The sequence below is a fragment of the Anomalospiza imberbis genome, chromosome 2, assembly GCF_031753505.1.
Source record: "Anomalospiza imberbis isolate Cuckoo-Finch-1a 21T00152 chromosome 2, ASM3175350v1, whole genome shotgun sequence".
Classification (NCBI taxonomy): Eukaryota; Metazoa; Chordata; class Aves; order Passeriformes; family Viduidae; genus Anomalospiza; species Anomalospiza imberbis.
Window position 1 is genome coordinate 9,413,453 of NC_089682.1, and position 15,259 is coordinate 9,428,711.

Here is a 15,259-nt window from a genome sequence, read left to right on the forward strand (position 1 = left end):
GAGCAACAAGTTAATGAACACATGCAAATATTCATAACATCTGAATCAGGAACTTCAAGTAGGTACATAAAGCTAGTTGAGTAACAATTTGGTTTGAAAACAGGTGCTGTGTTGAAGTTTGAAAAATGCCATTAAGTCAGGAATTACTTGGTTTAAGTTATACAGTTTTACTGGATGCTTTGACTTTAGACTACAGCCCTACCTATTTTAGGTGGTTTGGTCTATTGAAAAAGCAATCAAGATTTTTCCTCTTCTATTTAAGTCAGCATGAGGAATGACTGTGTAAATGTGACAATCTCTAGCACTTTCTCAAGTCATCATCCTCAGCAGAAAGGAGGGCCCAGAGTCTGTTACTGTCTGAAGACTTTTCTCCAGCCTTGTAAAAATGAATTTGCTGCTTCATTTGAATTCTTGGTATAAAGGTAGATGAAAATCATTCTAACTGAAGTCTTAGAAGACTAAAGAAAAGCTAAAGTCTCAGGGGTCATAGAGACTACCTCAGTTGAATCTGCAGACCTATTTGTATTAAACTAACTAACCTGAAGGCCATAAAATTGATGCCCTGCAGCAAATGTTTCTACTGAAAAAAATCCAGCTAAAGCTGTTTGAGAGAAATGGGAAGTAAAAATTAACACTCCTCATTTTACATGGAAGGAGGTAGTGAATATTTACTCAGTAATCATTTATATATTTCTCTGGGATTTAGAAAGGATAATTTACAAAGAATTTTAACTGTTCAAAGGAACCATCTGTGAAAGCAGGAAGTTTCAAGTCAAAATTTATTTCATGTTCATTATTCATTAATTAAATAACACTTTCAGTTATTATGAGTTGTTTGTATTTTTAGTTCTAAATGTAGAGAAAACAACCATATTTATAATTTTAGTGTTATCAATTTTATCAATTTTATCAATTAATAATTATTAGTATCTTTAACCATTTAAACATTGTTACAATTTACAATTAAAACTTTAGTTACTGTATTTTACTTTGCTGTTTATTTTATTTCCTAAATTGTAACAGTATTACAGAGTATTACAGGAAATTACAATTTCCTAAATTGTAACAGTATTACACCTCTTTAACACTGTTACAATTATTTAGGTATTAGGTTTATCAACCTAAAACCTGAATTTAGGTTGATAAATTCAGGTCCATTATCTCAAATTGTTTAGAAAAATGAACTGCAGTAGTTACTTTGCCTTGCAAATATTCTAATGGATTTATTCAGGTTGAATGTAGAGGTCAAGATGGAAGGTGATTCTTGCATTTTGATGTAAGGTGTCTAAAAGGCTGTTCGTTATTGCTTTAAGCACTTACTCATTAGCAGCTGTCCATTTCACAGAGAAAATTCGAAGTGTACATCACTGGGTCACTATGTCAAGAGACTTTTTAATCCATCCATGTACTTGAAAAGTAGTATTTTCTGTCTTGGGAGGAAGTATCTAATATGTGAGCTCCGAGCAGGATCTGTACAGTGGGAGATAAGCCAGAGGGAAAGTTCTGTTTCGAGCAGTGAATTATTAGTTTCTGCTTTAATAAAACAAAAGCCTGCAAGGGATTGAGTTTGGTTTTCTCATAAGTGGGAGACAATACTTTTGTCTTTGCTGAATATTTTTTTCCTCTCTCTCTCAAGTCTTTTAGAACCACATGAGTACCCCAAAGTTGGTAGTGTATCTCTGAAACATGTTGCCAACCCACACTTGCACGAGACTTGTTCTTGTGAGTAGAAACTTGTGCTGCTGTTGCTGTTTGTGAAGGCTCCCAGACCACCTCACACTCTGCTTCTGAGCCCTTTGTGGTGCTTTTAAAACATCACTGGCACAGTGTTGTTGTTCACATGCAGATCTAAGCAGAGGCAGAGTATTCCCATTACTGATTCCAGCCTTCAAGTCTTCTTGGTTTTGGCAGTCTGGAAAAATGAATGCAGCAGATCTGTTCTGTGTGAGCCCTACACAGCAGAATGACACACAGTGACTGTAGGATAACTGTAACAATTGAAAAGCATTTCATTGATACTTATCCATGTTTTGAAGCTGCAACCTCAGGGGTAGCTTTTACTGTATAAAAGTTAAAGGATGACATAATGGCTAATGTACAAATATGTGGATATGCCAAAAAAAAGGTATATTTCAGGTGAATGTAGTAGCAATTCTTTCCCTCACAAGGTGATCTGCCAGGTGGTCAAAACTGAGCAGACAGAAATGTGGAGAAATCAGTATTTAAATCAGTCCATGATTCATGGATTCATGGTTATCTGTATTATTTTCTTCCCCATACAGACAGAGAGGCTTCTTTCTGATTGACAGCAGAAGTAGTCAGACTGCACAGACCCAGGGAAATGCAAGTGTGGGCCTTGCTTCAGACTGCTCTAATTTTTGATTTTGAAGAGGTTCTAGTAACAGATAACATCAATAGGAATATATATACAGATGTTACTATTATTAATAAGCATTACTTGTGATGTAGTGAGTTTGCATTACTTTTGTAGAGTAGCTGCTAAGGGAATGTGTGGGACAAACTGCAGATACCTCTAGCATGTCACACATTGACGTCAATATTTATAATGCAGAATTTATTGTTTCATGTGAGACAGTAATTTGTGAACAAACCTCAAGGGCTTAAAAGTTAACTTTTCTTGGAGCAACAATAGCAATGAGGCTTTTTTCAAAGTTTATCTGATCTTATGAGTCATAGTACAGAACAGAAAATGAGAAAACTCTTATAGAGATTGTTCCTTTTGATTTATATATAATTCTTTTTTCAGAAAAGCTATGAACATTTAAGAAGTTCTCTCCATATTATAACACTGGCTCCTGAGACTGCAGAGATATGCCAGTAGTAAAATTTGGATTTAATAAAACAAGTGTCTAGAATCTAGGAGAGAAAGATTTTACCAGAGGAATTTTACTATTAGAAAATTCAGGAGAAAAAGTTTTTTTCAGCAGAAACCCTGACAATTTCAGCTTTCTATTAGAATATCTCTACCTCTACATATTTTGTCCCAGTGATAATTATGGTATCAGTCTTTTAAATTGTGAAGAAATGCTTCTTTAAAAATCGATTTTTAAACCTACAGAATGAGAGAGTCACAGTAGATGCAAGATCTAAGACAGTCAAATTAATTAGCATTTTGCCTCCACTGATTGAGTAACTTGATGGTAGGTGGTGTAGCTGAGATGTAAAGTACCTCGTTAGTATGGTCATAAAAATTCAGTAAAGTTAGATATCATTGGAGTTGGTTACTACTTTTAAAGTAAAGAAATGCTTTTAGTTAGCTCATACCAGCGTGAGCTGTGAGTAGAGGCACATAGTAGAATATTTGCTTCCACATTTAGCAGGAGTCCTTAAAGTTGATGAAAATAATGTAATAATTAGTCCTGCTGCTATTCTAGATTTGGGTTCTGATAGGTGATTTTCAGTTTATTTTTACCAAGTATTTCTGAAAGTCTTTGAAGCACTGGAGCATTGGCAGTGGTGGTCATTGCCTTTTCCTCGTCAGTTCTGAGTGAGCTGATATTCAGCATTTCACTGATACAGACTTTGTCATGTTTGTAGTTGCATGTCAGAGATTTCTGACTTCATCACATCAAATTTTCAGTCCATGACAGTTGGATCTAAATATTTATCCAGTATTAAACTAATAAACTAATTAAATTAGAGTGAATTCCTGGAAGCAATTCTGTGGTTTCAGTTACTGACTTCTTTATAAATATGCAGAAATCATCAGCACTCACCAAGCCTTCCAAAGTATGTTCTAGTCTATTGGATTTGTGAATTTATGGCATTATTGTGACTTTATGTAGCACTTGAAAACAAATTAGTGAGACTAGCAGAAAATAATTACAGCTAGGTGTTGTAGCATTACATGGGCAGATAAAATTAATTCAGGAACTAAACCTTGAAGTGCTGTACACAGCAGAGTCCAGGGATAATAGTGCAGTTCTGTGGTAAATAAGGGACACAGATTTGCTGAAACATTTAACCTGAATTGTATTAAAAAAGTTCTCTGAGAGTAAGATTTAGCCTAGAACAGAGAGAAATGATTGAAAAAGACAGATTTTGCAAACTGTCTTCCTGTTATATCAGAAGCTATTTGGAAATTGAAAGTATCCTAAATTTTGCATCTCCTTAACTTCCCTGAAAGGAAGGGTCACAAATGCTGATTTTCAATATTTTGAGGCTGATTTTGGGCAGGTATCTCGGTGTGATTACATGCTTGCAGAAGACCTTGCATATTACAACTCCATGAGACATAACTGACTTTGAAAATGCAGTAGTCACTAATATCTCTCTTGTCTTCATTATCTAAGAACGGTACATTACTCACTTGGAAATGTTGCACTTTCTAGTGATTTTTATTGAGTGATACTGACCTTAAGTATTTTGTTCTGCTCTTGTGGATATGACAGTCTCTGAAGGAGAAAGGACAATCTGAAAAGAAAGAGAAATGTCTGTTTTTGAGAGATGCAGCCTGGATTTACATTACACAAAATAGTCCTATCACCCAAGGAGTGTAAATACATCTATTGATTTGCTTCAAACTGTTTTCCATCATTGGCACCTCATATATTGTGTGCATGCATCTGCACAGCAAAGTGACCCATAAAAATGATGAATAGGAGCTGTATTGAAATCTGACACTTGCTGAGTCATGCTTTCCAAAAATGTTGTTGACAAAGTAGGTGTAAATGATTTTCCTGTAAAATCCTCTGAAGATTAATTTGGTCCTTTGTTACATTAATTCAGTGTCAGATATCAGAAGCAGCCCATCTTTCTGCAGTCTGGAATGCCAAATGTGTCTTTGGCTGCATCAACAGCAGCGTGGGCAGCAGGTGAGGGAGGGAGGGGATTCTGATCCTCTGCTCTGCTCTGGTGAGACCCCACCTGCAGTGCTGAGTCCAGCTCTGGGGTCCCCAGCACAGGAAGGACAGGGACCTCTGGGAAAAAGCCCAGAAGAGGTCACAGGATGATTAGAAGGAGCATCTCTCCTATGAGGAAAGGCTGAGAGAATTGGGATTGTTCCACCTGGAGAAGAGAAGGCTGCAGGGTGACCTAATTGTGGCTTTCCAGTGCCTGAAAGGAGCCTCCAGGGAAGGCAGAGAGAAACTTTCTACAAGAGCATGCAGTGACAGGACAAGGGAGAATGGACTCAAACTGACAGAGAGTAGATTTAGATTGGATATTAAAGGAAGTTTCTCACTGTGGGAGTGGTGAGGCCCTGGCACAGGCTGCCCAGAGAAACTGTGGATGCCCATCCCTGGAAGTGTTCAAGGCCAGGATGGATGGAGCTCTGAGCAGTCTGGTCTAGTGGAGGGTGTCCCTTACCATGGAATGAGATGATTTTTAAGGTCTCTTCCAACCCAAACAGTTCTACGATTCTGTCATCTCCTTCTCCATTGATTCTGGTAATGGAAAAAATTGACTTTACATTTTTTTAGTAGGGCTGTCAAACCCAAGTGAGTTTTGCTAAGCCAGCTTACTGTATGAGGTGATTTAGGCAACTGAGATGGTCACTGGAAGTGCCAATCTTCAGTACAGATGTTGGCACAAAGTATCTGTAATTGGTAATTTCTTCTAACACTGCTTAATCTGAGAAGGAAATCTTCCTCAGGATTTGGATCTCAGGAGTATGGAGTTATTGAGCTTCAGTCTCCATAGATGCAGAGGTGCCCTTGATTTCAAATTCAAAAAAGTATTCATTAATATGTGAGCATAGTTGTTACTCAGTTGTGGGAATTTGGGATGTTAATTTTACTTCAACTCAGTCTGTATCCCCTTGTCAGGTATACTTATAATTATCTTAAAATAGCACTTCATTTAGCATTCAACTCATCTTTGATGCATCTTTTTCTATCTGTCATTACATGGAAATCCAAATATGTGTATATTATTTAGTTCATTAGTTTTCCTATATGTGTATAAATAATTGTAATATCAGTTTGGTGTGGGTTATGGTATCTTTTGGTGGACCTCAGGACATCATAGATGGATTCAGGCATTAAATATAATGCTTTTCTAGTCTGTTTCTTTCCTTCCATTTAAAAAAAAAATAATTTTTGTAATAACCTCCTGCAAAATATTGTCTTCCCAGTTTGTTTGCTTGGTACAATATGTAGGCCCCATTAAGAGGTTAACAGTGTTGTAATTTTTAGTCAGGGAACTTAGAATTATTGTAATAACTTATGAACTAATCACTGCTGTATTCTGTCTCAGGGCATTATTATTTAGACACTTATGCACATTTCAGCTAAAAGAAATTCAGTTCGGTGTGATTTTTCTATGTAAATTTAAACCTGAAACTCACTGCACTTTTAGCTTGTGATATTAAATGTTCTGTGCAAATTTTTCCCTTCTAGTTAATTTCCTGTGCTGCACTAAGAATGGATTCCTTGCTAAGCAGGTTTTACAAATATATAATTTGCTTAAGGTGTTTAGTCCTAAATTTCAAGCAGTTCAATCTGCTGTTCTGATATACTTCACTGCTGATGAACAGTTGGTGCCTTTTTGAGAGCTGATATTTTGCAAGGCAAAATATGCCAAGTAAAATGGGAAAATTCAGTATCAAGAGAATAGCAATGCTGTGGTTCTTGAGCCTCATAACCCTACATAGAAAGGAGAGGATTATCTTGGAAATTCATTTACATCTCAGAGAGGGAAAAAAAAAAGGCAAACCAAAAAAAGGAGCTTAAGGAGCTTGTACAGTGAGGGAGATGGTTCACTTCACAAAGATCTTCTCCGCTGACCTAGGGCTGAATAGGAAGCCTGAAGGACTCAGCCGCTCAGGACAGAGGAGGTCAGGAGTTCCGTGTGATTGATGAGTGCCAGAAAGGCTCCGCTGAGCGTGCACGTGCGTGTCTGGGTTGGGAGAGTGTGTGGAGAAGGGCAGTGAGGTGTGACTTGGGGATGCTTAGCACCAAGCAGTTCAAGAGGCAGAAGTGATTTCTAGTAGGAGTTTGACCAAACTTGGCTGAGCTCTGTTCAGCATGGCCCTGAAACTTTGTCAACCGCTGCTGCTCAACTCACTGGAGCCTCTTTTGTTCCAAGAAACAGAAATGAGTTAATAATGAGAATACAGCAGGAGGCTCTAACTCCTGTTACTGACATGTAGACACTGATGGGGATGTCGAAAGCTCTGATCATTTTGAGCCTATGGAAGAGAGAAGCCAAGATCAATATTTTCAACAATATTGCCACCACTCCAAGTTCAGTCCTTGTGTGAAAAACATTTCTGCTTGTCAGGTGCAGCACAGTGAAAGAAGGCATTTGTTACTTGTCCATCTGGAAGAACCATGATTTGGACAAGGACCTACAAATGGAAGAATTTCTGCTGCATTATCTCACCAGGCCTATAAAAATAACTTTCTTGATGCTTACTCAACTTGAAAATTTTCTTCTATAGCCACAGCCTGGCAAACTTGGGAATAAATAGAAATGCTTTCACCTCAAGGTCTATGGACTGAAAAAGCTTCAAACAATGTGGAATGAATGCCTTCTCCTTAATGAAACTGGATTTTAATTGAAAACAATTATTCTAAAGAATAAGAATTGCAGTCAGTCTCTTAGACACTTTGGCCACGTAGGGCTTTTATTGACACCTGCTGATGGTGAGAATAGGATTATTACTGAAGATGGAACACAGAAAATTGTTATGCAAATTAATTGTAGAATGTGTCCATCTTCCTGCAAATTACCCTGTCGAACTTAGAAGAGGATTAGTTGATAACTCAGTGAGGTGTATACATTATTAAAGTAAAATTGCATATTATGGACTTAAATAAATTAGATCCACTTGCTCAAAGAAGGAAATAGAGAGGGGAACGAGGATAAAGTCTTTGGCAAAAAATATGTCAGGAAAATATTTCAGCAAACAAGTATAATATCACAAATGATCAATTGATGATGGTGAGCATCTTTTGAAACAAGAATCTGGTTTACGGAGTATTAAACCTGTGCATAGACTTAGGCAATTAACATAGGATCGAGTGTTAGCAGTCCATTGTTTTTTCATTTTCCATAGAGAATAAATGTTAATCTCATATTTACATTTAATTTTATTTAATTTTAACTCTGGTGAGATTAGTTTAAATAACCTGCACTGGACAAGAAGTGGGTAATTGAAAGTTCTAAAGGTATAATAGCATGACATATTGCACAAAAGTGGCTCTATTTTGGTGACTGGCAACCTTGATATAAGAAATGTTTGAGGAAAGAGATTAATTTCCTTCTTTTCTCAACTTTTACCTTTCTCCTCTGTCAAAATGTTTACAAAATACTCATCACTGAAATGTGGAACTAAATCAATGACTATAAATGTGTTTGGAAATTGCCTGTGATGTTCCTCTTTTACATTAGGTCTGATAAAATGGCACTTTCAAGAAAAATAATACTCTTAGCAATTGCATGGGCATTTTGTTATTTATCCTAGTACTATGCTTCCATAACAATCCAATAAGGCCTAGAAATGTTAAAAAAAATAATATAAATATATATATATTCTACTGATAAATATATATCTGCTCTCATTACCATATATGAAGCAGCAGATCATTGAAATGTGTATGGCAATTCCAGGCAAACTTCCTTCCTGGGAAATTCCAGAGAAATACATAATCTTAAGCATTCATTTTATACTGGCAATGTTTTATGATAATACTGGTAATGTAAAATTGCCTTTGTGTACAAAATTAAAAAGATTTCTTTCATAGTTGCTGCTTTTTTTCTAAATCAGCTGTCCCATATTTCCTTTTTACTGTAAAAGTATTTCTTCAACACAGCATGTAGATGTTTTACTATAAAATTTTTATGAACCCTTTGGCAATAAAATGGTAGGTAGATTTAGAAAGTTGTTTACACCAGTAAAAACTATTAATCTGAGCTTTAAAATATTTTATGGCAAATTTAAATCCCTTTTTACTGATGCAAGGCACTTAAATGATTTAAATTGTTGGTGTAATCTTGCCATCTGTAGAACATTAAATGTGTTTTATGTATATTCCAGTAGTCATTGTCTATAAATGGAAATGTATAGAAATTTACCAAATCATAGGCAGGCTGAAATCAGTGGGAGGTAGGTCTGTGTGGGGTCATAAATGTATTTCATATTCATTTTTAGTGTGTTTTTAATTTTAATAGGCATTTTATATTTTTCTTCTTTCATATTGCAACTTGAATTATTTATTTTTTTAAAAAAAACTATGTGGAATAATTTTGCTGTGAGAAACAAATCACTATATGCTAAAAAAAGCCAAAGCGACATGAATTTTGAAATAAACTGATTGGTTAGAGCAAAGAAAAGAGACCAAAGTAAGAGTAGACACAAATATAGGCATAGAGAAATAAATACATGTCTTTCTTTTTGGATTTTGTGTCTTTTCTATGGATGAATATATATAAATTGAACATATATATTTTAAACTGCAGATATACCTCCTGCATTATCACAGTGTGCTGCTTTCATGAACAAATTCCTTCTGGTCTATTCAAAATGCTTTGTTTCATGAAGTGTATTGATATTGATACACACAGGGCACATGGGATGAACTGACACCATTTCTAACCTTACTGCCAAGGGAACTCTGCTGAAATGTAGGAGCTGTGCAGATTAGGTTGTCTCTGCCCAGTTCCTGCTCATCCTAAAGGTGTTCCACATGTAAAATATGCAGAATTATCTAATGAGGCCATATTTTGGCCCTGTTTTATTACAGCAACTGGAGTTTTTTATGCATCTTTAATTGTATCAATGTTTTCCAGGTGATCAAGGAAAGATGGTCCCTTCTCATAGGTCCTTACCTTAGACTTTAAACAAAGATACAGAGAGCAGCAGTGAGGGAAATGGCCTAAAGGAATAAGAGAGGGAACCTTTATTGTGGTGGTGTTGTTTTAATGTCAAGTATTATGATGTAACTTCTGAATTAAGGGACCAGATCCAGCAGAATTCAGCCTAATCATTTGCCAGCTTGCAAAGTGGATATTTTCAGATAAATATGCTTGGCTGTTGGGAGATATCTTGGAGTTTTTACCTGCTTGGGATTACAGCAGATGGGCTTGCAAGGTGTATTTTGGCAAGCCTTGGACATATCTTGGAAGGTGAAGTGGGCTGTTAAAATGCAGACCAGCCAAGAAGATTTGAACTTTTCCATATTTATGGAATTAAAGAGTTTGCAATTTGAAGGTTGACTGAAATGTGTCTTGCTGCAACTTGGCTTTTTTTTTTTTTTGGTTAGTTCACACATCAAACAAAGGTGCAGTCTGAGTTTGCATAAGTGTAAACTATGAATAAGCACCTTACAGATTTTTGAGAAATATATTTTAAGTGTAATCACTCATAATTCATTTTGTGATTTTGGGTTTTTTAAATTCTTTCTAGGATACTGTTGGAATTAATATTCCCATCACTAATCCTACCAATAAAGTTCTCAAGATGAGTGTGCTGCTGGACCATCCATGCCTATTTGGAGAAAACTCTTTCATTCTCAAGCCCAAACAAACATTTTCATATCACCTACAGTTTTCTGCAGCTGCTCTTGGCTCTTTTGCTGGAAGGTATGTTGTAGAGTTTTGATTCTTGTGATTGTGGCTGTTTTACTAATAAATTAACTACTTTAATTGAAACCTAAGTCCCTTGATGAAAATACTGCCCTAAAAACCCCCACAAAAGTTAATAAATGGAATTAAGAAAATTTCTAGCTTTAAATGTATTGTGTCGCTAACAGTAGGTTTCTTCTCAGGGGAAAAGCATTATTGACAGACAACAGAATAATTCCTTGCTATTCTAGTTCACTACAGTTTAATGAACAACGTTTTAGAAACTTACTTAATGTTAGAAACCCCCCTTGAAAACTTTTGATTAATAGTTAGTTTTGTAAATTTTTAAGTCCTGTAAAGGAAGTAGCACAATTTCAATTTTTTCTGAGAAGGAATGAAATTATAAAAATCATAATTAAAGCAGGGAGAGAACCTTTTAACTGTCTTCACTTAAATCTATTTACCTTCATGATCTTCCATTACTTAACCATGATCCACTAAATGAATATGGAGAGGTTTTAAATTAATTTTTTTCCTTACATCGGAAATACCAGCGAAAACATGCAGGTATGATAATTAGCAATAAAAAGACAGATGACCTCTTGGTCTTAGCTTCAACTAAAACAGTTCAGCAAGTAATTGAACAATGTAGAATTGCAAAGCTTGTTTTCCTGGAATTTGGTTACCAAAGCATTATTTAGTCTAAAGGCTGATTGAAAAACAATTCCCTGTTTTTCAGTTATCTCAACTGACTGGCAAAAATATGGTGATGGGGTGGAGGGTGGGGTGGTAGTTTAAGAGGAGGGCAGAGACATCTGACCAGTTTTGAAATAATATTTACAAGGTCAAAATCCCTTCAGAGATTTATTCAATTTCCTTGTACTGATTTTTCCAAAGACCAGAATAATGTCAGGTATCATTGAGTGATACAGATTCAATTATAATATTGTTTAATAAAAATAAGTATTGTTATAACTCTAGTAAGTATCTTCTTTTTTGTAGAATTTATGCTATCTTCAACTGAAGATGAGTATAGAGCTCATTGTTTTTTTTCTTTCATACCAGATAATATTTCTGGCATTTTTCAAGTGCAGATTTTCCAAATAATAAGATAAATGTTTGTTTTAACAGGACAAAATTTTGGGCTCAGCTTTGGTGGCCTGGGGTTTAGGGAATATATGCAGAGGTGAAATAAAGCACATGTGGACTTTCTCAAAATGGTTTTGCAGTTTTGTTTCCAGAAGTGTGTAATAGCTCTTTTAAATTGCAGTAGCTCCCACAGGCTGCAGTTACAGCTGGACAGAGCTACTTGCACATTACATCCACACTATTAACTTCTTTTTCTGAAGCCATGGTCTGTTTCCTTTGCTATGTTAGCAGCTGGGAAGGACTGTTGGAAAAAGGGATTGTGGCAGGTGTACCTTTTCAAATGGTTGATTCTTTCCTAGAGCTGTTTTACAGTCACTTTAAAAGCACTGTTGGCACAGGGGATGGTCTGGAACCATAAAATCATGGAATAGACATAGTTATCTATAATTTAGAAAAAGAACTTATCCTTAGAGGGTCATGGGTTTGTGCACTGCATTTCTCCTAAGTTTTTATATGCTTCCAGTGCTTTGGTTTAATGTTATTATGACTCAACTACTCAAAAATCCTCAAGAAATAGAAAAGAAATTCTGCAGTAGGAAAGGACTATATTAGAATGTCTGTAACTGAAATATATTGCTGTAGGTATCTCACCTAGCTGGACACAATTTTCAATCATGACAATCCTTGATTGCATATCAAAACAATATATTGAATATTCCTTTAAGTGTATCTCTTTGCCATGCTCATAGGAATGTGTCTATATCTATTTCTCACTTTATCACTAGATTCGGAAAAATTTTCCCCTTTAGAATTAGTGTATAGTATTTCTATTTTGCCCTCCAAAATGACTAAAAAGAAAATACTGTGATATTGAAATGAAATTAAAGCTTACTTTTATAAGCTGAAATATATTTGGGTTGTATTTTTGATAAAAGCAAGCTAACAAACAAAAACTACAAGCAACAAATTAATTTTATTGGTAGAATTTAAGAAAGAGGAAGAGATTCTGTTGCATCAGTAATTCTAAATATTATTAGACGTGGTAGCTGAATTCACCAGTGAAAAGTGTTAGAAGAAAAATATGACCTAATTAAAGAAGTCACTGTGTTGAACTTATTAGGTTTCTCCTGAATTTTAATCTGTTTGGGTTTTTTTAATGGTCTGAAAAAACCAGCTGTCGTGTTGAGCTCCTGTATCTGTTTTTAGTGTCATGTTCCGGTCAGATGTGATTGGAGAATTTTGGTATGCCCTGAAGTTCAATGTAGAGAAGCCATCGCCAGCCGGGCTGCCTGATGTAGGATGTGAGCTTGGAAAGTGAGTAGTTCATCCTGCTGGACTGGGTCTCTGCTTTTAGGTATCATGGGAAACATACAAAGAGTTTAATCTCAGAATAGTGCTCTATGTCTGCCGTAGTGGATTGCAGAATATTTTTTTAGGTATAATTGCAGGTGGGTGAAATATGCCTTGCAGAAAAGCAATTGACATACAATTTTAGCCTCAATGTAAACTTCCTTTGAATTCTTTTTGTAGAAATCATTCTGACAATACTGCAGAATGTAAGCACCAAGATCCATTGTACAGAGCTCTGTAGGTTTGCTTTATTTTATGTTTCTTTCCTTCTGTCTGAACTAGGAATTTACTGACAATCCTGCTTTACAAGTGCTTGTATACCAGTTAGCAGTATCTTTTAACCTCTCAAGATATTGCAAAATAATGCAACTTCTGTCCTGCAGGTCCTGGGGGTGGACATGGTTGAAACACTGCAAGTGTTAAGAAAATGAATGCCTTAGAGATATTAACCCAATTATTACAATCCTTCGACAAAATGTCAATGTGCATTTTGACAGCATAACGTTCAGTTCAGTTCTGACTTTCAAGAAATCAACTAAAAGTTTGAGAATAAGAGTTTGAAGAATGTCAAAATTTTAGTAGTGCTTTTCCACATATTACCTCCATTTCCTAATAGTTTCTGTGGACACACTGCTTTTCTACATGCTAAATTCCACTTGATTCTGTGTATCTTTGACTAAATCTGTGGTTAACATACATTACAGGCTGAGCAGAAATGTTAGAGAGCACAACATGAAATTTTACCTGATTAATTTTTTGTAAGTGAATATATTCTGCTGTTCAAATATGATGCACAGACTGGAGATAACTGACAATGCCTTTGTTATTATGTTCTAAAGAAAAAAAGCTGTGCTATTTCCTGGCTTTTACTTTAAAATTCTGGGCTGACTGGAGTAAAAAACATATTTTTTTCTACTATCTAGGCTCTTGCTATTAGGAGTTAGGAATTACTTAAAACCCTTTTATTCAGACTTTCTGGCACTCATAATTTTCTCTGACATGCACTGCCTGAAAACTACATGCACAAATAGTCTAGTGGAAAATGGCAAGTCATCCTTTCCTACTGCAAGTAAAGGATGTTGGAAAAGATTAGCTCCATTAACTATAACTTTTCTTGTCAAAACTCTTAACTAAAACTCCTCAAAGCCCATGTTTTATTTTTTCAAATGAGATGTCTTTTCCCTTTACAAGTACATGGATATTGTAGTTCCTGTATATCTGTAAATATGTGGAAGAACACTGTGTCCAGTTCTGGACAGTTCTGGGCTCCTCAGTACAAGAAACACGAGGAACTTCTGGAGAGAGTCCAGCAGAAGCCACAGAAATGAGGAGGGGTCTGGAGCATCTCTCACACTCTCTCCTCATAAGAGAGATGCTCCAGACCCCTCTTTAGTCTGGAGCGGGGAAGGCTGGGAGGGGATCACATCAATACATATAAATGGCACAAAAATGGGTGCCAAGAGGATGGTGCCAGGCTCTTTTGGGTGGTGTCCAGCAGTGTCAGCATAATGTCATCAGCACTCTTCTTGAAGTGCAAAGTGTTGGACAACGGCAGTCAGTGATGGCATTGAGGTTACAGTTCAGTTACTGGGAATTTCTCTGCCTCATGAAAAGGGAGATAGTCCAAGTAAATTGGCTGCATTAATGCATGTTGAATATATAAAGGCAGTGCAGGTAGACAACTGTGTATTGTATAAGAATGATATCAGTTTGGGAGTTTTTTGAATGGATGTACTTCCTTGCTATGTACCCAGGGATGTGAACTGTAAACATCAAGTGTTTGGAGCATTTCTGGTTGGTGAAGATTTGTAGTTTTTTAACAGATTAACTTCTCTTTTACCACCTTTTCCTTGAACGAAGAAGAAGCATAAGTATATGAATATAAGAATAATGTTTTTCATTGTGTCCTCACTGTATTCTTTTTTCTGTTGATCTGAAAAATTTAGGTATTTGTGTCCTTGAAACATTACCTAGAACTGGATTAGGGCCAAGATCCCACTGATAACTTAGAATCAATTTCTAGCCAATTCTTGAAAGAGGAAAAAAAAATCTAACAATTTATCCTTTAATCCTTCTTGATGAGTCAGTTGAATGATCACAGTGATCTGGAATTTACTGCCACATGCAACAATTTTTGCAGCATAACCATGATAGTCAATCTGTGTGGGGTGGCAGGATTTTAGGATTTTGATGACTTGAAGAACCTCTAACAGTCCAGTAATTCCAACTTAGTTTTCCCTTTGACAAAGTATTACTAATGAAAGAGACCAGACCAAAAAAAAAAAAAAAGAGT

At 35.9% G+C, this 15,259-nt stretch overlaps 1 protein-coding gene across 5 annotated transcripts in view; it reads left to right on the forward strand.

Annotated features, from left to right (window-relative positions):
• CFAP47 (cilia and flagella associated protein 47) overlaps positions 1 to 15,259 on the forward strand; it is a 261,132-nt gene that overhangs the window by 167,042 nt on the left and 78,831 nt on the right. For all 5 annotated transcript variants that reach the window (XR_010995832.1, XM_068179785.1, XM_068179786.1 and 2 more), the window contains 2 exons: positions 10,370 to 10,545; positions 12,823 to 12,930. Coding sequence is in view for 4 of the 5 variants with exons in the window: in XM_068179785.1 (XP_068035886.1) it covers positions 10,370 to 10,545; positions 12,823 to 12,930 (284 nt within the window). In the remaining variant the exon portion in view is untranslated. The remainder of the gene's footprint in view (positions 1 to 10,369; positions 10,546 to 12,822; positions 12,931 to 15,259) is intronic.